Source organism: Zootermopsis nevadensis, unplaced genomic scaffold (genome assembly GCF_977971745.1).
Source record: "Zootermopsis nevadensis isolate Lab colony 2312 unplaced genomic scaffold, Znev_1.0 Znev_ptg000061l, whole genome shotgun sequence".
NCBI lineage: Eukaryota > Metazoa > Arthropoda > Insecta > Blattodea > Termopsidae > Zootermopsis > Zootermopsis nevadensis.
The window spans coordinates 8,031,807-8,059,270 of record NW_028259192.1 but is presented as its reverse complement, the minus strand read 5'-3'; the positions used below and the strand labels follow the sequence as shown (position 1 = coordinate 8,059,270).

The 27,464-nt window shown below is 39.4% G+C and overlaps 2 protein-coding genes and 2 long non-coding RNA genes across 11 annotated transcripts in view; 3 read left to right on the top strand and 1 right to left on the bottom strand.

The window, feature by feature from the left end:
• Positions 1–451: 451 nt before the first annotated feature.
• The window catches only part of LOC110839791 (uncharacterized), a 53,118-nt gene continuing 26,105 nt past the window's right edge, over positions 452–27,464 (bottom strand). For 5 of the 8 annotated variants that reach the window (XR_015532683.1, XR_015532682.1, XR_015532685.1 and 2 more), the window contains one exon: positions 452–27,464. Coding sequence is in view for 3 of the 8 variants with exons in the window: in XM_087340805.1 (XP_087196931.1) it covers positions 27,338–27,464 (127 nt within the window). In the remaining 5 variants the exon portion in view is untranslated. The other 3 variants (XR_015532684.1, XM_087340806.1, XR_015532686.1) reach the window with 2 other exon arrangements.
• On the top strand, positions 7,677–8,960 carry LOC110839010 (uncharacterized). The gene is made up of 2 exons (XR_002546302.2): positions 7,677–7,879; positions 8,883–8,960. It is a non-coding gene; the product is annotated as an uncharacterized LOC110839010 (long non-coding RNA).
• LOC147871178 (uncharacterized) lies at positions 11,876–12,789 on the top strand. The gene is made up of 2 exons (XR_015532687.1): positions 11,876–12,015; positions 12,538–12,789. It is a non-coding gene; the product is annotated as an uncharacterized LOC147871178 (long non-coding RNA).
• LOC147871177 (histone-lysine N-methyltransferase SETMAR-like) lies at positions 14,790–16,341 on the top strand. Its single transcript, XM_087340804.1, has 2 exons — positions 14,790–15,798; positions 16,280–16,341. Exons 1-2 carry the CDS (start codon positions 14,790–14,792, stop codon positions 16,312–16,314), a joined length of 1,044 nt encoding a protein of 347 aa, XP_087196930.1. The 3' UTR covers positions 16,315–16,341.

Genomic DNA, 27,464 nt, shown 5'->3' with positions numbered 1-27,464 from the left:
ATTGATACTTTTGTGAATGGGGACACTATACCTCTGAGTAACTGCAGCTGCTATTAGGCGCGGAAGAAAGCAAACAAGTCAGTGTACTTACCGTGAACACATGTTCTAAACCTCACCACTAGGAGATGAGTTGTCAGTTTTACTCTCCGGCTCTTTCTCCTCTGAGGAAAAAATCCTCATTACACCATGAATGGAAAGCTAGATAAGATGACGAAAAATTAATGCCCTGGCTGGCAAGCCCACAGCTAGTCACTTTGCAGACAGAGCTATCCCACTTACTGAATACTTATTTTAAGTCTGAAAATATTATGAATGTTGATAAACAATTTACTGAATTTAGGAATAACATACAGAAGTGAATTTGAAAAAAAAATCTATATTCCTCAACTGAATGTGTCCGTGTGTGCTCGCATATGTGCAAGCACACACTTTGTTCTTATGGCAACAAAGGTTTAATCCTGTAATGATTTATTTTAAATAATAAAATTACATTATTAAACATTTTAAATATTATATTTGTTACAACTGTCCTGAAATAAAGTTCTGGTACTAATTATTTAACATTGTTATTTGCTGACTACTTCTGCAATTCAAGCCTATTTCTGTCAGATGCACTCGTTGATTTTGTCATCCAAGACATAAAAGTACCTAATGCAGCAACATTTCAAGTTCAAGGTTGTCACTGTCTCTTGCAACAAATATTGACCGCTATAAATAAAAGAATACAATTTTAATGAAAACTAGCTAACATTTATGGAAGATCAACCTAAAATTTAATTTTGCTTCTGTAGCTTAATAATAATAAGCTTAATCCCTATAAACACAGATCTACAGAATACAAAATATTAAAAAAAATTGACCTAAATGTTTTTTGTCAAAATGAAAAGTGCATGAATATACAATATAAGATTTATATATTCAGATAAGCATGAAGGTGGAACTGTAGAAGGCAAATATGCTTATAAAAATAATACAAATAAATTTTTATGACACCGGAATTACAAAGGCTTAAAATTACAGTGTTTATTTCCTTACACAACAGCAACCAAGAGATCTTTTAAAATATTGTTAAATTGGTTTCTTTGCTGTAGGAACTGAATTCACCTTCCAGACATTGTGGTCTTAGTATTTAATAATTCAGAAGATGGACAATGTGCAAAAGGGCAATTCTGCACATTACAATGCACCATCACCAGAATACTTCAGACTCTGATTAGATTTCGTGTTTTGTATTCAGAGTCCTGTAAAGCAGTGTGAATTCACAAGAAAAATGGTTCTTGTAGAGTTACATTAAATAATATGAAATTTAATACAGATGAAAGGAAACAATGTCCCAATTGAAAGTTAAACACACACGCCTGCCATCCTGGAAAGACGCTACAAAATGGATGCACTCATAATGTACTGGAAGATTACAGTATGTACAAAAAAGTAAAAGTAAAGCTGTCCCACTATACGCCATGTAGGCGCTTGGGGTGAGTGGAGGTATAGCTCCTCTCTTCCTTGACCTCGGCACTAGATGGGGGTAAGTGGTCAGCATCACGCCCCGACCGGCTTTACCCCCGGGAAAGGACCCCTGTACCCATTGTTCGTAGAGGAGGCTGGGTGGGCCCCAGAGCCGGTCTGGACGCAGAGGCTAGAGGAAAAATCCTCTGTCCCCGTCGGGGAACGAACCCCGGTCGTCCAGCCCGTAGCTAGTCACTATACTGACTGAGCTATCCCGGCTCATACAGTGTGTACAAAGTAACTTTAATATGGTGTATAGTTAATTATTTTGAATAACTACACTTGTAATTACAGATTGATGTGTTTAATTAGATGACTGTGAGTTAATGTTTTCATTTTCACTTATATTACTGCGAGTCCACAACTTATAGTATTCAATTTCTCATTCTAAACTTAATTTTAATTTTTGTAATACATAATTCTAGACAATGGGAAGTAACAAAAACTCTGCTTCAGAATAAGAAATGTATTCATGATGGACTTACGACAGTCTGGATTACTGAAACATGATGATTTAATGATACACATGATGATGATGAAGATATATTGTATGTGACAAAGTTTGTTCCTTTATACATAACAGCATCATAATAGAGTGCAAAACATGGATATTTGAGACTTTTCTGGTTCAAAACTCACACTTTTATTAATTCATTTACAAAAATGGAACAATATCCAATATCAGCAATGATACTTACACTTCCATATGCATACTAACTAGCATAAGCTCTAAATTTAGAAGTATATAAACACAAATTATTTTCCTTAAAAGAGAATAGTCCAGTTGGTCAGGTCATAACCTCACCTGAAACTTTCATCATTTACAGACCCCACCCCATCTAGTAATAACTGCACACAAAATATGAGCTGCCAAAACACTGTACAAGGATGCACAAAATGTGTCCAAAATTGGAATGTGCAGTTCAAATTTATACCAGCATACACACAGCATGTCTAGCAGCACTGTGTCAATTCCAATGAAGTCTGTGGACCAGGCTCTAGTAAGACTGTGAAAGACTTCAGAAACGTCTGATATACACACAGGCTCATATATATCAGATATCAAACAGAACTCACAAAATGCATTTTATAAAACTATCTACAAATCTATGCACTGCAACTGTCACAGAAGTGTGAAACATCAATACCAAGCTTGTCTCGTTATGTTGATCTCCATCTTATGCTTCTTAGTTCCTATATAGTATTAATTTTATACATTTATTTATTTATTGCATGAGTGATTTATTAAGTCTTTCAGAGGCTTATCAGTGCCCTTGGACTTGACTAACTGGACCATTCCCTTGTAAGACATTTAGAAGCGCAAGCGACTTGCTTTGATCTCTGGAGTATCAGAGTGCACACCCTAACCCTAATACCGTTTCAAGATTAAACTTCCTAATTCTGGGCATAACTGCACTGACTAATGTTTGTTTGTCATTAGTCTTTCGATTGGTTTGATGCAGTCCTCCATTTTCGCCTATCTTGCGCCAAACATGTTAAGTACATGGGTGTTAAAGATGATGTAAATGTTGTTTTAAATTTTAACATCACAATAATTATAATTGAAAGAGACATTTAATATTAGCTGAAAACATGTGAAATGTACTCAGTCTTATAATACGTAAAACCAAATATAAGGTATTCATATCCGACCATATCATCCGCATTAATGCAAATTAACATCAACATTAATGAAAGTATTTCAACAGTAAATTAAAGCACATTGTAGGCCTGTAACATACATTATAAATTTACGCAGTACGTAAAACGAACGTCACTCCTTTTTCATATTTAGTGTTTCCATTGCTTGCCTCATCACAAGTATTAATTTACATATTCTAACAAATAAGACTTGACCTCCATGCTTTCTTCATTTGTCAGTAACAGGGTCTTCACCTGGAGCATTATTATTTTTGTAATTTGAATATTGCACTTCCTCTAAAGCAGGGTCACCAAGGGCTATGCAGTGCAGCGTGTTTAATATTTTCATTATTTATTTCTGCATTTACATCATTCTTACTTAAGGGTTCTTCAGAACGCTCAGCCCCTACCTAGAGGGCACGAGAATACCATCTATTTAATTAATTTGGTTAATACCTTCCTGTCCTGGTGGTTTCCAGGTTTTATTTATTTATTTATTTAGTGTTCTGTCTGACGACAGGTCCATATGAACAGGATCCTTCCATCCTTTTCTCGGACTGGGACCTGTTCATATACGTTCTTGGCAGATGATCCAGAAGTGGTTTGCCATTGCCTTCTTCTGTGTGTGAATGGAGTAATTGTTGGGATGCCACGGAGAAACCGGGGAAGCCCCCGGAGGAAAACTCCATGTTGCCTAGACCACGGCCTTGCCCAACACAAGTTATAAATTCGGACACCGCCGGGAATCGAATCCGAGACCCCAGGATTACAAGGTCAGCGTTCTAACCGCTAGACCACCGTGGCATCTTTCCAGGTACCTTTGTAAATAATCTTAAGGCAAAACCAGGTACTCATAACCATTAAGTTATTCATTTAGGTAAACTGAACTAATGGATTGCCATTAACACTAGTTTCATTACATATAGTTTATTTACCCTTAACTTGTGATACAAAAATAATAATTCTCTGTTAATTTGGTGCTAAGTTTCACAAAAGTGCCATTTTTTTAAATACAGACAGAAGTATGTTGGCTGAATTTAATCGCTGACTCTGTTCTCTTTGTGTGTTCTAGCATACATACTGTGACAATGGAAGACTTAGATGCCTTTATCAACAGCATCCTGGATGACGAAGGTAAGACCTCTTTCCTCCCAAGAAAGTAAAGTTTCTGATGTGTTTCCTCTGCTGTCATTTTCAGATTTTAACTTTGCTGTCTTATAAACAGCAATTATTGAAAATGCTTTATTATTTGGGCTCATTTTTAGGACATTTACAATCCATTTTCATTATCCTCCTGTGCATGCTTGAGACTTCCACGAGGTCACTTTCCTTAAGGTTTTCCAACTAAAATTGCATGTATTTGTGCATTTCTCATCTCTACCATTGTCAGTACTATCAATTTTGAGACAGGATGAGGCAAAATACATTCAAAAAAATCTTGTTGGCCTAATTTAGACACAGGTATTACTACAGTAGGATAGTGTCTGAATTGTCATATCATCAATGCGTGCATCTACAGACCACCAGTGCCAGTCCTTGCCAGAGCTACGAGGCCAAATGAATGTGGCTCTTCTAGTCTATGAAACAATGCTACAAAGCACATGGGAGAAATATCAATATCGCTAGCATTGTGGTGCATAAACTAAAGACATAGAAGAACCTTGTAGTGTTTCTCATCTGGTTGTTGTAACTGATCTGTGGAATTAAATACAGTCAATTCTAATAATCTTAAACACCGAGTAAAAACATTGTGTGATCATTACAGTGACAGTACGTGAGGCAAGGCAGCCCAGGTCCGGTCAGTAACCCAGATCAGTCAGAAGGAAATGAAGCCGTAGTGCCTGAAGAAAATCACATTTCGGATATTTACTTTGATGAACTAGGTAGCGAATTGGACAACGTTACTGTGTATGTGATAAACGAGACCAATCTGAAAGGATACCCAAGAGTGATTTTAAGAGCTGAAAATAAGAGAGATAACCACGATATTAGATAGTGGAGCTGAGATTTCTGTTATTTCAGAAGAGATTTATAACAGTTTGATAGCGGGAGGCACACTGTTGCTTAGTTTACCTGCTATACAAGGAGTATTGATCCCTGCATGGGGTGCGAAGACAAAGAGAATTAGGAAGCAAGCATTAATACCATTTGATATTGGTGAAACTTACTATGAAAAGGTTTTTATGGTTGCTCCAAACCTAATGGCTGAAGAAATATTAGGCGCGAACTTCTTATCAGATTATGGAGTGATGATGGATTTCAAAGAAAGGAGCTTTACTACCAGGCAGCAAGGACAGGTTAGCAGGCATTGCTTCTCATTTGAAGGAATGGCTAAGGAAGAAGACAGGGGCGCACTGGCGACAAACTCTGGACTTACAGTCAAAGACTACACCAATTCTAAAGCAATACACCAAGACAGATCCATGACCTAAGAACACTACCAGGCCAACGACCCTGAGATATCGAATATAATGCAGGCTGTAAGTGGGTTTTACTATATGGATTCCACTTTCCTCTCAGAAAGTTTCAAGATCATACATTCAGACCAATTTACAGGGCAGCAGATGGACCAAGATAAGAGATGAGCAAGACACGCAGGACAGGCGCGGAAAATCACGCGCCCCACAAACGCCTTCCTGGTTTTTGCTAATGACTGGCGAAAGAAACTGGCTGCCCTTTATCCTGGGGAACCAAATACGCAAATTAGTGTGAGATATGTTTCTATACAAAATGTACTTCAGGACAATTACTCGTGAATGACAAATTGTCTGTAAGTCTTCAGTGATCTGCAGGGTCAAGTACATTGGAGACAGCTATTTTTTTTTAATACTGTTGACCATATTCTGATTCTTATGGGTTTTACTACAGTAAAACCCCTCTAGTTGGACACCCCTATATCCTGGACACTTTTAATTGGAACCGGCGAATATCCTATAATTTTACATGTCCACAACACCCTATAACTTGGACACCCCTTTATCCTGGAACTTGAACACCCCTTTTGTTGTAAGTTGGACAGGTTCATGCACTTAGCTTCAATGCTTTTATGGGAAACAATTGCAGTTAGTATTTTGTTATTTTGAATTTCTGACTGATGAATGCCTTCTACCTGAGGATTAGCTTATGGTTGAGGGTGTGAGACTTTGAACACATCATTGGAATGCAGTGAAAGTGTATAGTTATTCTTTTGTTGAACCCTTCACTGGACTACAGTAGGTATTGCTGGTACAGTTTTAACTTTGTCAGTACTGTGCTTGCAACTGAGTTAGCTTGCAACAGTGTTAACAGAATTGGATTTTTCTTTTTGCGATGGGGAAACCAAAATTGGTGGAATTAACTCTGGAAAAGAAGAAAGAAGTTTTGGATCTTCTGAAGATAGCAGAAAGTTGCAGGAAGCTGGCAGAGAAATACGGCATCTCAAAATCTACTGTTTCCAACATCAACAGCAACAGAGCCGCAATTACCGATGCGTGGGAAAAGAATTGTAATGCAGACAGAAAAAGACTACGAAAAACACCTCATGATGAACTAAATGACAAAGTGTTAAGAGTTTTTCCGGTGTTGTCGTGCAAAGAACATTCCCATTAGTGGCACACTTTTACAGGTGAAGGCTAGAGAACTTGCAACTAGACTCCACATCGAAGATTTCTCGGCGAGCAATGGCTGGTTGGATCGTTTCCGTAAACGAAATAACATAAGTCTGCACGTCCTTTCTGGCGAATCAGCTTCTGCTTCTCTTCAAGCTGCTGAAGATTGGAAACGCAAACTTCCAAGCCTTTTGTTGGGATACGCAGAAGAGGACATTTTCAACGCGGATGAAAGTGGATTATTCTACCGTCAACTTCTAACGCGATCCTTAATAGAAATGAGAGACACATGTAAAGGAGGGAAGAAATCTAAGGAACAGATTACTGTTTTGCTATGTTGCAATTCGCGAGGAGAGAAATTAAAGCCATTAGTTATTGGAAATGCTGCACGTCCTAGAGCTTTCAAAACGAACAATGTGAAATTGGACGACCTTCCCGTAATTTGGTGTTACAACAAGAAGGCTTGGATGACATCTAAAAAAATTTCTGAAGGGTTGAACGACATCAACCTTAAAATCAAGCGGGCTAATCGGAAGATATTATTGTTTGTCGACAACGCTATAAGCCACATCAGTTCAAATCTCTCAAACGTCAGTATACAATTTCTGCCGCCAAATCTGACCAGCGAAGTGCAGCCACTAGATAAGGGCATTATTCAATCTGTGAAACTGCTCTACAGGAAGCAACTAATGCATTCACTAATCAATGCTGCAGATAAGTGCAAAGACGTGACCGAATTTTCACGAAGCGTTACAGTCTTAGATGCAATTCGGTGGATTCCTGGTGCCTGGGCAGAAGTTTCTCCTCAAACCATTGCAAAGTGTTTCCGACATGCAGGATTTATGGCAGATTTCATTGAGGATGAAGGGGAAGGGATGGAAGAAGACAGTTTTCATGAAGAAATAAACTGTCTTCCTGAGGAGTATCGCAACCAAATTCCTGATGTCCAAGCAAGCTCTTTCAACGTTCGACAACATTCTAGAGGTTCACGACGATGTTGCTGGAACAATCGATAATGTGCTAGACAAAGTGATGACTTCAAGTGACGATGTGTGCAAAGAATCTTCAGAGGAAGAAGAGTTATCTATGTACGAAGAACCACCTACACTTCAGAGGGCTTTGCAATGCATGGAAGAATTAGAACGGTATGCTTTCGCTCATAATCAACCAGCAATGGTTGAAACTTTATTCGGATTGCGGCGAAAATTAGAAAGATAGGCAAATTCAAAGATAAAAGCAAAAAAGCAGTGTCTTGTGACAGACTTTTTTTACAAGAATTAAGCGATATCATATGTTGAGCTAATGCCGTAAGTACAATTAAAAAAATACATTCTGAACATTTAAAATTTCACTGAGGCTGGGGTGTAATGCAACCATGAGAGTGGGTTTCAAAAGATTATTATTATTGTCATTAATTCCTAATTCAAGCAAACCTACAGTAGCTAGATTATGTAAGTAAATAGATTACACTGTCAGTAAACGTAAAGTATTGGTGCCCTTCCCTTTGAGCTGATCCATGCAAGTTTAATTTAGTGAAAACAAAAGTTGTAAAAATTTAATTTACCCTTTTGATTTTTCTTATCAATAATTTCCTTTTTGGGAAGGGCTCCATAATACTTTACAATTACCACATTGTCATTACAACACAGTATGAAAGGATATTTTCCCCTTTCCCTCTATCCTGAACACCTCTGTAAGTTGGACAAATTTTCGTGGAACCGCAAGTGTCCAAGTTAGAGAGGTTTTACTGTATATGGATTCCACTTTTCTTTCATCAAACTACATAAGGTCATAGCAAAATCGTACTACTCTGCAACACGAACAGCAGAGCAAATGCGAGTGACGACAGCTCAGAATACACAGCGTAGCAAAACTAGTACCACTGTACTATTGATTAATAGCCATGCAGTTAGAAGTGTTTAAATCCTTCCGTGTCCTTGAGCGTTGATATATGAATAATCTAAATTATTATAGTTTTATTAGGCCGATAAATATTTAACAATTAAATATTCCTCTTGTCTTCCTTTATCATAAAGCTATGTTTTTTTTAATACTGTTGACCATATTCTGATTCTTGTGGGTTTTACTATATGCATTCCACTTTCCTCTCAGAAAGTTTCAAGATCATACATTCAGACCAATTTACAGGGCAGCAGACGGACCAAGATAAGAGATGAGCAAGACACGCAGGAGAGGCGCGGAAAATCACGCGCCCCACAAACGCCTTCCTGGTTTTTGCTAATGATTGGCGAAAGAAAACCAAATTAGTGTGAGTAAGTTTCTATATGCAGGACTAGCATCTGGGATGGCGGAGGAGGAACAAAGCTGATTAGCTTGTCAACGGCGGCGCCCATAGGTTCAGTTAGGTGACCTACTGCGAAAGGGGAAGAAGAACTCTTTAGCCGAGGTGAAGGCAACTTCCTAGGAGTAGGGCACCCCAAAATCAAGGCCCCCACCCATCCCGGTTGGTGGTTGAGCGTAGGACTAACAATTTTACCTTGGAAAAAAGAATTGTTCAGAAACGCAATAAGCAGCCTCGGAAAGCGGATAGTTCTTCCCCATCACGACCTGGCAATCACAATTGGAAAAGGAAGCAAAGGCAAAAATGTGACCTAAGTATTGCAACTTGCAATGTGATAACAATGCTTCACCCAGGGAAAATGGATGAAGTAGCTCAAGAAATAAAAAAAATTAATATAGACCTAGTGGCTTTATAAGAAATCCGATGGAAAGGGCAAGGCAGGATCGATACGAAAGATTTTGCTGTACTTTTTAGTGGTCCCTCAGAGAGGACAGGACAATTCAGAACCGATTTTATTATAAATAAGAAAATTAGAAAGAGCTTCTTCTAATTTATACCTATAAGTGATAGAATATGCAAGATTAGACTAAATGGATGTTTTAGAAATATTACTATGATATCTGCACATGCCCCAACCGAGGAGAAATATGAAGAAAAGGAGCAGTTTTATGATTTATTAACAGAAGTTAGTAATGAGACAACTAAATACGATACGCTTATAGTGATGGGCGATTTTAACCCCAAGATAGGGAAAGAAAATTTTATGAGATACGTAGCAGGAAAATTCACACTTCATGATGAAACCAGTGAAAATGGAAAATATCTTGGACTGTCAATGCTGTCTTCTGCCGTAGTTGCAGAAACTGATTGCCTAAATTTGTAAAGTGTAAGTAAAAGAAGTTCTATCGTGTTCAAACCTAGATAGCAAACAGCATTCACACACCAAGTGACGGCTTGCACGGACAACGTCTGATGCTCAGTCTGACCACCAAGGCAGGGGACGGGTAAGAAGAGCAACAGGACGTAACAGAAATGACCCCTGTGAATAGGTCTCCCAGAACAAGGTCCATAGCAGTCAGAAAACGGTAACCTCATTAGACACACTGTGATTTCTTTTCAGGTGACGCAGCAGCAACAACAACCAGACAATAAATCGATGAGCCCTGCAGAGAAGGAATATCGGCGCCTTCTATCAGAGAGTCTGTTTGGTGTGGACGTGGGTAACAAACCACAATGAAACAGAAAACTTACATCACTCTTTCCTGTTGCTCTTGAATGATAGAATCCTCGTTTTATTAACGTCCCCAAGTAGAGTTGATGTTTTAAGAAACATCAACTCTACCCTTGCCTTCCTCCGTATATTCCCTGGGAAGCGGAGTCACGTGCTTGTCGACCCAAACCCACGCCCATATCAAATTATCCAAAAATTTTCTTCCGCACTTACTAAAAGAGTCAAAGCTGCAACCATGTGAGCGCTTGGCACGTCTCTGGATTTGACCCAGGACAACAAAACAAACATCAGAGCGAGAGTGCGAAGGGACGGTTGCAGTGTATTTGGCGCGACAACGTGGGGCTGACGAAGGAAGAAAGACATGACAACTTGGGACATCGAAGACGAAACGCCACGACGAAGAAACGTGTGGGAGCAGACAACACGACAACGCAGGGCTTCGGAGAGTGAAGATCGGTGCAGGAAATCAGCGAAGGTCGACCACACACGAGAGGAACATTGGACGAGGCTTCAGTTGCAGACGTCGAGACGTGTGGAGCGCCACATCGGCCGACTACCTGGACGTCCGAACCGAGGGCTGCGACGAGGTTTGAGACCTACCATCTCTAGGTACTACTGCAGGTCAGTGACAAATATCTCAACAATGGCAAGTCGAGCACTTCGTAGCAAGAAACAACTAGACTGTGGGGGCTTGAGCGAAAGTGAAATTCAGGAACTCTCTGCCGCCCAACCATTATTTTCCGATAGCTCAACTGAAGATAGTTCAGGGGAGGAAATGAATATAGTTAGAGACGAAAGTTCAGAATTGCAACAAGTCGGTGAAGCTTCCGTAGAAAAGACGACGACGACGACGACACCGACACCGGGTGTTAGTACAGTCAGTGCTAAACCTAGTGGGGACCAAATAGCTAGAAAGCATCACCCGGCCGACTTGTCCGTTATTTGGCAGACCACCCAAGAAGATAGGGCAGAGAGGAAACGAGAAAAACAGGAAAGTGATAGAATCAGGTTAGAAGATGAGAACAATAGAAAGCAGGAAAGGAGGGAAATTGGAGAGACACTAGATAAATTACAAAATGACATTGCGCAAATTTCAGAAAAGTTATCCGAACAGTTTCTTGAAAGGATGGACAAGAAGTGTGGAAATCTATATGAATCCATAACAACCCTTCGGCAAGGTACCCAGCAACAAATTGATGGTGTGAATGAGAGGATTGACAATGTAACTGAGAATATGAATGAGAAAATTGTCCAGGTAATCGAAATTGTAAATGATAAGATTGACCTTTTGAATGAGTGTGTGGATGAGAAATTAGCAGTACACTTTTCGGAGGCTAAAAAGGACTAGGAAAGGTGACGTGTCATTAACATTGTTATTCCTTCTTCCCCCTCCTCCTCCTCCCAAGCAGTACCGGTTATCAATATCGACAAGTGAGTGATCCTTTACAGTGGACGACAGACCAACGCAATATGGCAGCACGAAAAGAAGAAACAAACAAGAAATCGCCAGGTTATAAAAAATATAAAGAAGAGGCCCGCAAGAAAAAGTTGCGACGCATCACCAGGGCGCAGACCAAGCAGAGCCCGTATCCTACCTGCCCATGAACATCAATGGGGAGGCATAACAGGCAGAGAACATGTCGCTTCGTCATTACACTTGCCTGACATCTGTTGCTTGCACGTGGAAAACAAACGAGTGAGGAATGTCAGAGGTGAAAAATGACTGCTGTAAACTCTGGATTATCGGGGTGAGTAGGAAAGTAAGTCTGCCCCTGTTTGTAAGAACGCATCGCAGTTCAATTTATTTAGCAGATTCCACTATTTAAGTCCCTAAAACTCTACCCTAAGTTTTAAACATTAACTGCGTTCTTTTAAAAAGAAACTGGCAATTGAAAGGAAAGACATGTTACAAGTAGTTTATATTTATATGGACATTAAATATACACAGGTCGCCATTTTTCTTGACCTACGAGAATTACATCATTTCCTACTTCAGCACTGAAATCACCTGTAATAAACATTTATTGCTGTTAAAGATTTCTGTTGGAGTTACATCAAAACCCTCTGTCACATTTTCATCACATCCCATTTGGGAAGAGTGCATCTGCATAATATTCATCACGTTCACTGCAATCAAGGCTGAGACTTTATCATTCTGGATATAAATGCGCATCTGATTCTTTATTGTCAGGGTCTTCTGACGTCGTACTATTATATCGAATGTCGTATCAATAATTTAAGTTGCAAGAATTTTGTTTAATTCGTTGCAGCCCACTAATCCACCAATTTATGTTGAACCATCATGCTCAGGAGTTATTAAAAGCTCACTGAGCTTAATTTGTGACATCGGCAGAGGGGCCGACGACACAAATGTTCCTGTGCCATCATTTGATGAAGACTTTAGTTTGGCAGAATTTGGCCCTTATTGCCGTGAAGGATTTTTGGGCGACACTGAGGAAGCTGAAATTCAACAGTTTATCGACGATGGTGCTCAGATGAATCTCTGGCCAAACACGAGCTGACCGCCATAGAAGGCAGACAAGATGCGAGAAGGTCGACTCGGATGGTACGGTCACACGCTCCGAGCCGAAGACAGAACAATCGCGAAGTGAAAGGAAAACGGCCGAAAGGGAGACCGAGGCAGCGATGGATGTACTTGAAACCCATGTTGTATTAATGGGAATGCAACCTTTTATTTTGTTTAGTATATTATTAAAGTAGTTAATGGAAATATTGTGACTTAAATATGGGACTATGAGTGAGGAGGTATTAGGTCCCTACAGGGAAACACCTGACTATTCTAACCCCTAGGTCATAACAGCAGATAAGGATCAATCCAACCGGGACGACTGGATTAAATATGCTGTATTCGCATGCAACACCACGCCACATAGCGCAACAAACTACACGCCGTTCGAATTCATGTTCGGGCGAGCTGACAATTTACCGGGTTATCTACAGAAACCCAAACTGCATTTGTCTGAAAAAATTTAATACAGACACCTCTCCCATATATTAATATCCACAGAGTGTGGTCTGTGTATCTTGTCTGTGGGCTTTATGGTCAGTATGCTAATTATGTTGCGGTACTGGGATTTTCTTGAGGATAATATTTTTCATGTGACTACAGAACTTTGTTTAGTTCCAGCTGTGAGACATCAATTTCCGTGCCGATAAGCCCAAAACAACTTCCATATCAAGTTGTATGAGTCTGCCAGGTTAGATTATACAATTACAAAAAAGTTACAACACAGTACATTTAGCATGTGGCTCCTTCATCTCGTGTTTCTTAAGACAAGAAATATTTTCCCATCTAAATACCCTTGCATCATATTCTCCATTTCCTGTAAGCAAAATGGGGTTATTGATGTAACTGCCTTATTTCCACGAAACACACAACGAACACATTGCCTTCGCAAGCTACACTTCTAAATTTACCACTTAGAAAAACAAAATCATAAAAGATGGAAGTGTTAGTTGAGGGAACGACAGAAGAAAACTATTAAATGGTGTTCAACTCCATGTACCACTGCATCTCAGCACGTGAAATTCAGTATGGTAATAAGTCGTGGCACAAGGCCTTAATTAACACTTTGAGTGCTGATACTTATATAGAAGCAGTTTTGGGACCTATCGTAATATTAATCTGAAACACCACCGTGTCCTTTTCAATTTACTACTAAAACTGCCATTGCCCATCAAAAGCGCATGATTTATCTTTATACATGCTGTATGTTCACATGCATTGGGCAAGGACGGTCAAAGCAGGAAGCTAAACAAGCTGCTGCAAAATCAATTGTGGATAAACTCTTTGTTGCTTAAGAAGAAAATTTAATAAATTAATTCAATTAAAAGTGGTCGTCTGACAAGATCCCACTCAACCCCATTGTGGTATTGAAGGAGATGTGCAAGTAAATACAGGCCTGCTCCTACTTTTAGAGTGGGACCTACCCAAGAACGTTCGTACACGTTTTCCTCAGTTCTCATTAAACAAGATAAAGAAGTCGTCTTCAAACGTCAAGAAACTGGCGAGTTTGAGTCATGTGACCCACATGTGGTCACAGAAATAAATGGCTATATTTTATTCCTTCTAAGGATCGCATCACTATCCTGTGACCTGATAAGGAACCAATAGATGCCATATTACAAGGCACGGGAAAACCAACAATTAGAGCGTCGTGATCACAAAAAAGTAAAACTCAAAGTCACAAACCAATCATGGCATCCAAGCAGAATCTCATTTCCGAAATGGACGCAGCTGAAGAAGCTAAACTTCAACAGTTAATTGACGATGAGGTTAGTGTCAAGTGTCCTTTTTATTACAACAATTATTTGGGCCCAACATAGATTTCTGAAAGTACGAGGTGCGTCCCAAAAGTAAGTTTCCCACTCGTCCCACAGCTAGCAAACCTTATATTGAGCGAAGCGACTGTGCGTACATGATAGAGCAATGACGTAGCATGGCGCATGCACTAACGGTACTTCCCGCGTTCTCACAGTAGCATCGTTGCAGCTGTTGAAGATGGAGGTTCTTATTCCAGCTCCCGCCGACTGTGAAGTGCGGTCAGTGATAAAGTTTTTGAATGCACAGAGCATAGCGCCGATCGAAATTCATCGTCAGCTGTGCCGGGTCTATGGGCCTAACGTCATGAGCAAGCAGATGGTGCGTCGCTGGTGCAGACAATTTTCAGCAGGTCGACAAAGTGTGCATGATGAGAAGCGCAGTGGGAGGCCATCCATCATTACAGACGACCTTGTGGAGCTTGTGCGGGAACGCATTATGGATAATCGTCGCTTCACAATTACGGAACTCAGCAGTCATTTCCCGCAGATTTCCCGCTCCTTGTTGCACAAAATTGTCACGGAGCACCTGCTGTTCAAGAAATTGTGCGCCAGGTGGGTGCCGAAGCAACTGACACCAGAACACAAAACAAAGCGCATGGAGTCAGCATTGACATTTCTGCAGCGGTACCATGATGGCGGCGACGAGTTTCTGGACCGGATCATCACAGGTGATGAAACGTGGATTGCACACATTACCCCAGAAACCAAGCAGCAGTCAATGCATTGGCGTCACAGTGGATCTCCCTGTAAGACGAAATTCAAACAGACGTTGTCGGCGCGGAAAGTGATGTTCACGGTGTTCTGGGACAGACGGGGCGTTCTCCACGTCGACTTCCTGACCAGAGGTGAGACGGTGAATGCTGAGCGTTACTGCGAAACACTGCAGAAATTGCGACGGCCCATTCAGAACAAGCGGCGCGGGATGCTTAGTGCCGGTATTGTCTTCCTGCACGATAACGCTAGGCTGCACACGGCTCGACGGACAGCAAGTCTCCTGCAGGAGTTCAGCTGGGAGGTGTTTAATCATCCACCCTACAGCCCGGACCTCGCTCCCAGTGATTTCCATCTTTTCCTACACCTCAAGAAATTCCTGTCCGGTCAGCGTCAGCGTTTTGAGAATGACAGAGAGGCGGAGATGGTTGTCACACAGTGGTTCCAATCCCAGGCGGCAGACTTCTACGACACAGGTATTCAAAAGTTGGTCCCACGGTATGACAAATGTCTCAATTCCGGTGGCAAATATGTTGAAAAATAGCTGGACACTTGCTGTATCTGTTGCAATAAATATTTCCATGAAATTGTTTTTTGTTTCTGTAAACGGCCCCAGGGAAACTTACTTTAAGGACGAGCCTCGTACTAATCGATGTAAATGGCGTAGTAAAATGTTCTTAAGAGAAAAATCAAAATGGCAATTTAACAAAAATGCCTGACAAACGGCAGCATAGTGTGGACAGCTAGGGGCATGCCTTTGACGCATTCAACAAAGGCATGCCCTAAACGAAAGCGCACGAGTCACACAAATTATAATGTATCTATTGAGATCCTGATGTTCAGTGAACAAATAATTTGTTCAATTTGTAGTATTTTACATTTATATTTCTATTTATTTATTTCCTATGTCAATTCCATACTCATTTTCATGATAATAATTAAACATTAATTCCACAGAAAATAAACGTCTGACTACAAACAACTCATCATGAAAATAGAAAATCTACAAACAAGCCACAAATCAATATAATACATTGCATAAAAATATCTAATAATTTTAAAATATTATAAAATTGATATAAACCTGAAGATGAGGTCTTATCCATCGAAACATGCCGTTTAATAAATAAAAAAGCGCTAAATATGTAATATCGTATTTACGATAAAAAGCACCAAAATATAATATTTTATACTACATAATGTTTTAATATTATATAATTTTAACAACATCATTTAATTACAACGTTTGTGTATAGACTGTGAAAATAAATATATAAATAATTTGTTGTTATTGTAAATTGTCAAGTAACCTATATAAACGTTCAATATCCATACTTATGTGTTGTTTTATACAGGACTGCTTGTGATATGTACATAGGTTTTATTAGCCATATATTTGGCTTCAATGTTATTTATTTATTAAGTGGTTTAAATTATTACAACAGTATTTTTTTTATTTATGGCATTCAGTTTTCACCCACCTGTTCACAGTGGTCACTTTTATGACTGTATTAATACAATCTTATTCGTGGAAAATTGTATTAGTAATATTCGTAATTTATATGGTGACCTTCAGAGACTGTAAAATCATTACATCTCTGTTAGGAAAGGCAGTTTCCACTTTCCTGGAGGACAATAATCAGAGAAGTTTGTTATTCATTTTGGTAATTCAAATTAATTGTATATGCATTTGTTGTGCTATCACTGCACATGTTGCAAATGAATATAAAATGAGAATTTAACTAACAACAAAACATAATCTGTCTGTATAACGACAGCCATCATCTGAAGACAAGTGTAAAGCCAACCCCTGAAATGTGTATACCACATACATATCGACAATGGACAATGACAATATTGGTATAATCAAAATGGCAATTTAACTATACAGTTAAGAAATATCTGAACATTCGAGCACATGATGATTTTGTACATGTATTTTTAATTATGTGTAACTGTTAATAGGAATGGCTTTAAAATGGTCCTCTTGAGCTTCATTTCAATATGTACTTTCACTCTCAATGTCCCTGTTGAAAACAAAAACTACAAATTGAAGAACTGAGATTTTCAATTGTTTGGTGGCAATCTCAAAGGATGCAAGGAACATTTATCCAGCGGAATTATTTGAAATGTAAGATAACTATCCCTGAACAATTAGTAAAGTAAAACGCAGAAGAAAATATAAGGGCAATGCCACCACACATTTTTGAGCAGATTCAAGAACCTGTTTTATTTCAAACATAAATTAGTCAAATTAAACTCAAATATCAAACAAATAATTGAAGAGAGAAGAAAAACACATTTCTAGCAATCAAAAAAGAAGAGGATAAAACAGAATACTGTCGAAAACGAGCAATAGCCAAAAGAGAAGTCCGAAAGATCCACAGAAAGGATTGGGAAAGTTTTGTGTCATATTTAGAATATGACATAACAAGACACAACCCAAAACCTTCAAAATTCTAAAACAACTGGGTAAAGAAACAAAAGAAGCAGTTCGAATTAACTGCATCTCACATCAAACATGGTTAAATTATTTTCAGGAACTATGGACACAAGACACAGATGATCTTCAAATACAATATTCTAATAATAATGAAACAGAGGATATCACAATGGATGAACTATTGTCAGTAATTCAAAATCTGAAAAGCAATAAAGCACCAGGAGAGGATTCTATAAACCAGGAGTTGTTTAAATTCGTTACGCCATTGTTCCTTCAACGATTTCTTAAATTTCTCAACAAAATTTGGAACTGGGAAGAAGCACCTGAAGATGGTCGAAATCCATTGTAATCCCAATTTACAAGAAAGGAAACCATAAAGACCGTGAAAACTACAAATGCATAAGTCTATTAACCCCTCGCTGAGGAAAGTCGTCTTAAGACGTGCTGGCATTTAAATTTAGGTCTTCGGAACCACGTTCAATGACGTGCGGCTGTAAGCCTAATTTCAAATGCCCATAAGTATGGAAATAATAACGACTGATATATGATGTTTGTAGTTGATTTGTCGTGGAAAAAATGCTCTTTCTGTTCATGTTGTGGCAACGTCGCATTTTTGGATCTGTGATGGCAAAGTCCGTGTATGAATGCGTGACCTAAGAGTTTACGGAATCTTCACTGTGGTGATTGTTTGTGAAGGGAAGAAACGTGCCTGTTATCCCAAAAAGGTTTATTTTACAATCTTACCTAATGCTGTGAAGGACAGAGGGGAAAAAAAGTATCTGAAACGGTCAGGGACCCCATAATTTTTCTATAATATATGCCGTTTTCATGTTTCGGTGTGGCAGAATAACAACATTTTAGCACCCCTATATTTACAATGGTATGGAAAGAAGCCTTCCTAGAAAGAGACAGGTTATAACTGTTATGTATGATGCATATATTTGGCCTTCAGTTCGGGGTCAGATGGTGGGGTGAGGCTCCCACATTTCCTTCCGCTTATTCCTGACACAGGCCTCATTGCGTGTTATGCAGGAAACGCCAGAAAAGGATAGAATCTGTTTGTTTGTGTAGTGTTTTGTTTTGGTGAAGTTTCAAGAACCACCATACAAAACTCAACTTCTTCCACTATCTGACGATGTTGCAATCCTGTTGCATTCTCTGCAGCAAAGTGCTGGAACGAAAACGAGGAACAAAGTGGTACATGACATTGTTCAAAAGATTACTGAATGTATCAATACATAACGCAATGGTCATGTATCGGTCTGTTCCAAGTAACAGGAAAATAGACACCCTGAAATTCAGGATTCTTCTCGTCCAAGGTCTCGTAGAGAAACACGGTCCTGCTGTACCACGTCCTGTAACCGGCCGTCCATCACTTGAGCCCCCCACCTAAGAGACTCTCAGAACGACATTTCCCGGAATGTATTCCACCCACTGGAAAGAAGGCTAGACCTCAAAGGAGATGTGTGGTGTGTACGAAACACGGGATGAGGAAAGACTAAAAATATTGGTGTAGTGAATGTGGGGCAGGGTTGTGTATAGATGGATGTTTCAAGAACTATCACATGAAATTGAAATTCTAAACCACCTGCTTCTATTCCTCACACACAGAGTGCTCATCTTATAAGGTAAGATTATAAAACCATCTTTTAAAAGGATTTCAGTGAAATTTCATTATTATGTCTCATATAGTTTAAAAGTTATGATAAAAAAAGTGTTTTACAGCAAAATTTAAATGGACATCGAAAAAAAACCCACTGTACGAGCTCGACTGCGGCATTTAAACCCCCCAGCTGACGGGTTAAATACAGGTTATAAAATATATGCCAATCTTATCAAGAATAAACTTAGTAAACAGTATTCTGACAAAATTTGGGAAGAGCAGAATGGTTTCCGAAAGGGACGATCCTGTTGTGATAGTTATTTCACATTAAAAATTCTAATAGAGAAACAGAGGGAATTTAATATGGAAACCCACATTGCCTTCCTTGATTTCAAAAAGGCATTAGATAAAGTTAATAGATCTCAATTATTATAGATTCTAGCACAAGATAATATCCCACAGCAAATCATTTCTAATAAACAAATCCACCAAAATATCAATCGAAATTGAAGATACTTTAACAAACTGGAGACCAATCAATACTGGCATTCGACAAGGTTGTGGCTTATCACCTCTGCTTATTATAATATATAAGAATGCACTCATCAAGGAATGGAAACAAACACCTCATGGCAGTATACCAATAAATAGAAATCTGCAAATCGATGTTTTACTTTTTGTGGATGATCTGGCATTATTGGCGCCTTCAGAAGATGACTTACAACGCTCAGTTTATAATCTCCATAAAATTAATAGACAATATAATATAGAAATTTCATCTGAAAAAACAAAAATCATGGCATTCTGCGGTAAAGAACCCATCCGAAGCAAAATATGTCTAGACAACAAAATTCTGGAAAGGGTGAATGAATTTAATTATTTGGGATATAATTTAGCCTTTAAAGACGAAAGGGACATTTCACAAAAAATTAATAAATACACAAAAACAATGGGTATTATCAATAATGTCTCAAGCCCTCACATGTTCAGAAACATACCCGCTTATGCCTCTACAACATTCTCGCGAGACCTGTCCTCTCATATGAAAGTGAAGCTTGGACTTTAAAAATTCAGGATATTAGCAGAATAACAGCTTGCGAAATGAGATTCATGACAAGAACTGTGGGTTACTCCAAACTTGACCGCATGAGAAATGAGGACCTTATGACTGAACTTCAGATAGAACCTGTAATGAACTGCATTTGGCAATATCAACAAAATTTGAACAAATCATGTAGATAGAATGACCAACAGTAGATTCCCAAAGGCAATCTTGAAATACCGCCCTGCTGGAAAAAGATTCCTCGGCCGACCTCAGAAGAGATGGATGGAAAATACAAGACCGTAACAGGCCTCGTGGCCGAACACGGGAAAGGATGATGATGATGACAATTATAAACATGGCAATGGTGCGCACCTGTAAAATTATTTGTGAGAAATTGTTTGTGTTCAGAATGCGCACTAAGAAATTTGTTCTTCTCAAAGGGAGGGGGGGAAAAGCCCATATATATTCGTTATAGCTAAGGGACACAGAAACCGACCAGTCGTTAGCATACATGTAATGCTGTTCCGTGGTATTAGAAATTTTTATTCGCATTGTCATTTGCAACACAAAACTGTATGTCTGTTATTCAGAATTCACATGTTTTCCGTTATACTGATGTTACTGAAACCTCAACCCTTCTACACACAACCATTTTCAGATATGTCAACACAGCGTACTTTATTACTTAAGCATCGTATGTCTGTAACTTTTTGGTGTTTATTGTTGGCAAAACTGTAACCTTAGCTTCTGTTTGGTGTTTAATGTTGGTGAACTGTATTCTTGGCCTTCTTCCACTTTGTGCTTTCATCGAGGAAAGGTGGCTGGAAGTTCTGTACGAGTTTGAAGTTTTTTTAATAAAGTAATAGTCCACTGTATTGGGATATATTCCCATTCAAGGAACATTTTGGTCCTCTGGGCCGGACATAACACGTAAGTTTTGGTTTTAACAAGCATATTTCTACAGCTTACAAGTAACAGACATTGGAAGTTGCATTCCAAGCATGATCAAATCCGTTACAGCAGCAACATCACGGGTCCAGGTAATACGTACAAGATGTGGCATTTTGGATATAACAGACATCGAGCGTATCTCACGCAAGAAGCACCAGCATCTAAGGAGGTAAATCATGTCTCAAGATTCTACATTAGCAACATTATTAACCCTTCAGCGTGGAGTGCCGAACATCGCTAGTCATGACGTAATCATCCCATGGTGTGGAGTGCCGAGCACTGCTCGCATAATGCACGCTAAGACTTCTCCTTCTTCGTAGCGACTGACCTTGTATTTTATGTATTCTGGATCCAGTAGCCGTGTAGAGAAAAAAGCTGGCTATCGTTTTATATATAACATGACTCTTGACAGATCGATTTTACCAGTGTTTTTCGACTTTGAAATATAGATCGATTTTTGAACTCAACTGCATTCAGCCTCTGCTTTGTGGCTCTCTCTAGGGAAGATGAATGGAGTAATATAGTTAAGGTTACGACAGCTGTGTAGGACACATTGCAAGCTTTCCAACGGTATATGATGTCAACAACCTTAGTCAATGAATTCTCTGTTCTTACCCTTGGTCTATAGTACATATCTGCCGTCAGTCAGCCGTGATTATGACTTCGAGTAGCAGGCGTTTTTTGTCTCTTCAAGACATTGCTAGAAGTGTAGACGAACCTCTCACTGATTCCGAAAGTAGCGTGTTCGATTCAGATGATGAATCAAGTGTAATCAATGATTTACCTGTGCGTGAATTTCTTACATGTGACGAATCTGAAAATGAATACAATGACGGTGAACAAAGTGGGAGCAGTTTACCGAGTGTGGCACGTCCTACTGCTTTTACATGGGAGAACATGGACAACTATGTAGGGCAAAGAGAACAATTTGTCGGCAATTGTGGGCCTCAAAATGAAGGGAAAAGTGTGATTGAATCTGTGAATGTGTTCAAACTCTTTTTCACTCACGAGCTGATATCTCTAATCGTGCGTGAAACAAATCGCTATGCAGAGCAATGCATAAATTCTAGGAGCCTTCCTATACCATTTCGATCAAGGATGAGAGAATGGAAACCTCTATCTGATGATGAAATGTATGTTGTTTTGGCACTTTTCATGTTGATGGGAATAGTCCAGAAGCCTACACTGAGGTCTTATTTTTCAAAAAATTCCCTTTTGGCAACACCTATCTTTGGCTCTGTTATTTCTATGGACAGATTTGAATCTGTCTGCAAATTTATTCACTTTAGTAACAATGACAGCAAAGACACATACCAGGGCCCTCCAAAGCTTTTCAAAATATATCCTGTTATTTCCTATCTGAACAAAAAATTTCAAAATTTGTACATACCAGGTCAGAATATTTCAATAGATGAGTCACTGACTCTATGGTAAGGAAGACTGTCATTCAAGCAGTACATTCCACTAAAATCGTCAAAATTTGGGATCAAGACGTATGAGCTTTGCGAGTCCAATTCAGGATATTTGTGGTCTTTCATCATTTACACAGGAAAGGACACAGTTTTCACGTCATCATTGATATCAGAGGACATAAACAAAACATCAGCCATTGTGTTATCTCTAGCAGAGCCATTACTGGGTAGGGGACATACATTGTGGATGGACAACTTCTACAATGCACCAGCACTAGCTCGGATACTGAAATCATTGAAGACTGACTGTGTTGGTACTCTCCGAATAAATAGGAAAGATGTTCCTCTAGCTGTCAAAGACAAGAAACTAAAGAAGGGGGAGCTAATAGCTCAACATTCCGGCCCTGTATCTGTCCTAAAGTGGAGCGACAAGAAGAATGTTGCCATGATTTCAACATACCATGGTGATGATACACAAAAAGTGAAGACCAAGGGTGGGCCGAAAAGGGAAAAGCCTGCGTCAGTCCTGGACTATAACAAAAACATGATAGGGGTTGATCTAAAAGATCAGCTCCTACACAATTACCTTTTGGAAAGAAAGAAAATGACCAATTGGTACATCAAAATGTTTATGAGGTTGCTAAATGCCACAATTATAAATTCAATGATAATCTGTAGGGCAAATTCACCGGGAATAAAACTTGACCACTTGAAATACAGAGTGGATCTAGTGCAGGCTCTCCTAGTTGAACATGGTGGTGGGGTAGAAAGGAATGTGCCAGGGAGACACTCCACAGGCAAGAATGTGCCCCGACTAATTGAAAGACATTTTCCGGAGAGAATTCCTCCAACAGAGAAGAAGTCACGGCCTACAAAGTGTTGTGTGGTGTGCTACAAGCAGGGCAAGAGAAAGGAGACAGTGTTTTGGTGTCCTGATTGTGAGGCTGGTCTCTGTGTTGATGGCTGTTTCAAGATATTCCACACAAAACTCAAATTTTATGGTAAATTTTTTACCTTTCTATAAATCATAGTGTAGTGTGAACATTTTGTTCAAAGTTTCACTAAAATTCATCAATTATTAGGGAAGTTGTGCCCATATAAGTAAAATGATGCACTTTCAGCTCAAAATTAAATCCCCAAGCAGAAACTCCTCCCACAGCACAGTATAGACTTTGGATTTAAATGCTCCCACGCTGAAGGGTTAAAGAAACGGGGCTTAGTCAAGGCACAATTTCTTAAGCACATTCAGTGCTGAGATTGGTCCAGCAACTCAAGTTACGGCAGTCAAAGGCTGAGGAGTGTTACACAGAGTATGATGCAATTCAAACAGAAATAGAAATGAATGATGATAGCAAAGTACATGCAAATGACTGGCAACAATTTAAGGATGCATATTTTGAAGCTATGGCGGAAGCACAGTCATTGATTCAAACATACGAGGTCACAGACGTCATTAACAATTCATCGATAAATCAAAATCGGTGTAAGAAATTAAACTGTCAAAGACTGAATTGCCATCCTTCAGTGGGGGCTACAATGAATTTTTGCCATTCAAGGACATATTCACATCTTTAATTCATAATAACAAATCTTTATCAGACATTCAGAAATTTCATTACTTAAAATCAACTCTGAAGGGACAGTCAGAAAGGGTAATTCACTCACTACAAGTAACAACTTTAAATTATCCCATTGCCTGGTAAGTGTTAATTGAGAGGTTTGAAAACAAGAGAGTTAATGCGCAGACTCGTGTCAGAAGTCTTTTTGAGTTAACAAGAGTGGAAACGGAATCTGCTGCTGCCCTTAAGAAACCGCTAGATGACACTTTAAAGCACTCAAGAGCACTCAAGGCACTTGGACAACCTACAGAGCATTGGGATACACTCATTGTGCATTTATTAACATCAAAGTTGGATCAATTTACCTTATGCCATTGGGAAATAACAAGTCAGAAAGATGTGATGCCAACAATAAAGGACATTACAACTTTTCTACAACAGAGGAGTCAAATCCTGGAGGCCGTGGAAGGCAATTATAAACACCAAACAAGGAGTTTCAATGTCAAGGCCACAATGAAATCACCTGTGAAGCAAAATCAGGCAATGTCATGCTTCATCTCACGTCAAAACACATGCAGCATGTGCAATGAAGACCACCAGATAATTAAATGCCTCAAGTTTCTGCAATTGAATCACGAGGAGAGACGTGAGAAGTTAAAGAAATTAAGACTGTTTTTCAACTCTTTAAGGTCAGATCACCTAAGCAAGCAGTGCACATCAGGTCACTGTAAACCCAGAGTCACTATATGGCAGAGTCATTAAGTCGTAGGTTGGGTCTACCTGACAGGAAGACTTCAATACCTGTAATAGGCATCAATGGAACCTCAACATCAGTAAATCGTTGTGTCACGACTAATTTCAAGTCACAATGTACAGACTTTGAGCAATCAGCAGAGTTCTTACTCGTTCCAAGGATCATTGACAGGATGCCTTCCAGTTCAATAAAGTATGCGAGATACAAATACCTTCAGCTATCAAAATGGCTGACCCAAATTGCCACATTCCAAGTAAGGTGGAAGTTCTCCTAAGAGCAGACATATTCTGGGAAATAACTGGTTTGATTGTGCCTCAGCTGACAACTGAAGCGATATTGGGAACAAACTTCTTGAACGAATAAAATGTTGTCGTTGTTTTCCCGTACAGATGTTTCAGGACAAAACGGGGTTCTTTTGAGAGCAGTCACGCTTTCTTCTACAATGTGATCGCAGAGGGAGCATCAGGAGAGAAACAGGCATCAAACTCAGACAGTTTGTCAGGTCACTCATGTGCCATAGATCGGACAGACCAGACCAGAGCAGAGCAGACCAACAAGCTAATGTTTGTAACACTATATTAAATAAACCGGAAAGCCATGACAGTCAAGCAGACCCAGATATTAATGTTGAAATGGACGACATTGTAGGTATTGGTACAGGGGAGGAGTGCCCTGCCCTTGTGAATGAAATTGTTTGTGCATGCAGTATGTTATCAGACTTCCCTACCTTCAATGGCCTCGACTGACTCAGGATAACTTCGGAGAACATGTATTCCTATTCGAAAGTTGTTCTCTTTGAGTCTCTCTATACGCTCCTTGAGTTTGGCCCTAACCTTTTGAATCACCCTGTATATACGTGATTCAAGCTCATGTTTTGTCTTTAGGTAACTCCATTTCTTCTCCCTAAATGTTCTACTGTTTACACATCTTAGATATTGCACACTGTCTCCACTGATTTGCCTTGGGTTTTGCAACCACTGTAATTTAGCCTGCTTCTGTTTCTCTACTATTTTGAGCACTCATCATCAAACTACGGTGTACCCTGCTTTAGTTTGTGATGATCCATCTCCAGCCCTAAGTTCATCTGAGCTTAAAGAATAACTTCTTTGGAGAACAAGCAGTGTACAATGTTAAAGGTTTCAGTAAACACTGGATATGTACATACCTAAGACTCATTTGCAATGCCCTCCCCCTGACCACAGGTCAAGTCCCTAGGTCTTTTGAGGTAGATATACGAAGTTATCACAAAGCAAAAAAATTGTAACACAGCTGTGCTATTTAAGATGACAAAGGACCAGAAAGTAATGGCAAATTGTAGGAAATGCCTGTGACTTAATGGTATTTTCAGCCCTTCAATCCTGCGATTTCCAGTAACAGGATAACAGTAAAATAGGCCATGACTTCTGATTAGAGGTAAATTTAGGGAGATTAGTTGTAAATATTAAGATATGAGACTCGGACAGAAGAAGTTTATACACAGGACAATGAAGCCGGTACATGGGTAAAAGAGGGCACTGCATAAGGGAAGTCTGCACAGATTTGTTGGCCAAACAGAGTAATATGTTAGCTTAGTTCCTATACCGGTACGAACAGAGCTAATACTGTGAAAGCCAAATTGCATTGCCATGGTTTGTAATTTTTGAAATAATTAAATTGAGATGAGATGCAGCACTGACCATAATTCCCACAGTAAGTAATCCTGAAACACTGGAAGAAGTTAAAAGAAACAGTTCAACCTAGAAATCAGAAATACTATAATCATGAGGGGAGTGGGAACTTGGCACACACTTGTGCATAACAATTAGCACAGATCAACAGATAAATGACATAAAGCTATCAGTGCACCTGGCCATATTGGATAGCTCGTTGCCCCTCAGTTATTCTAATCAAGTCCCCAGTGCCAAGTCAAGAAGAAGCTTTAGAATTTTTCAAAACACATTCACCCTGATGATAGCAACACAAGCGTTTGCTAAAACTTTGGAAAACCTTCAACATTCTACACCGCTTATTCCTGTAACCCAAAGTTACACATTGTAAAGTAAAGTTGTACGTTACTCTGATGAAGAATCCATGGACCAGCTGTGAGTTCCTGCAAGCACTTTCAGAAGAGGCCTTGAAGATGATTCTTCTTCACCACTCTGATGTCTTCATCCGTTCAGAAAACTGACCTCTTGTGTTAATTCAGTGGACCTCTGTAGTCTTCTGAACTGATGACATGTCTCCTCTTTCATGAAGCCCCGTCTTCCTGTCAACTTGAGGTGCTGTCATTCCTACCGGATTTTCCACTCCTGCCACTGTGTTGAACGCCACCAGCATCCTCAGGATGATCTTCAGACATTTCAAGGAGTGGACAAAGGCAGTATATGCAGAGGCTG

Excerpts from the sequence above, each read along its gene's own strand:
- LOC147871177 (XM_087340804.1), top strand. The coding sequence starts at position 14,790 with ATGGAGGTTCTTATTCCAGCTCCCGCCGACTGTGAAGTGCGGTCAGTG. Across the intron at positions 15,799-16,279 it reads GGCAGACTTCTACGACACAG|AAAATAAACGTCTGACTACA; the intron begins GTATTCAAAAGT and ends TTAATTCCACAG.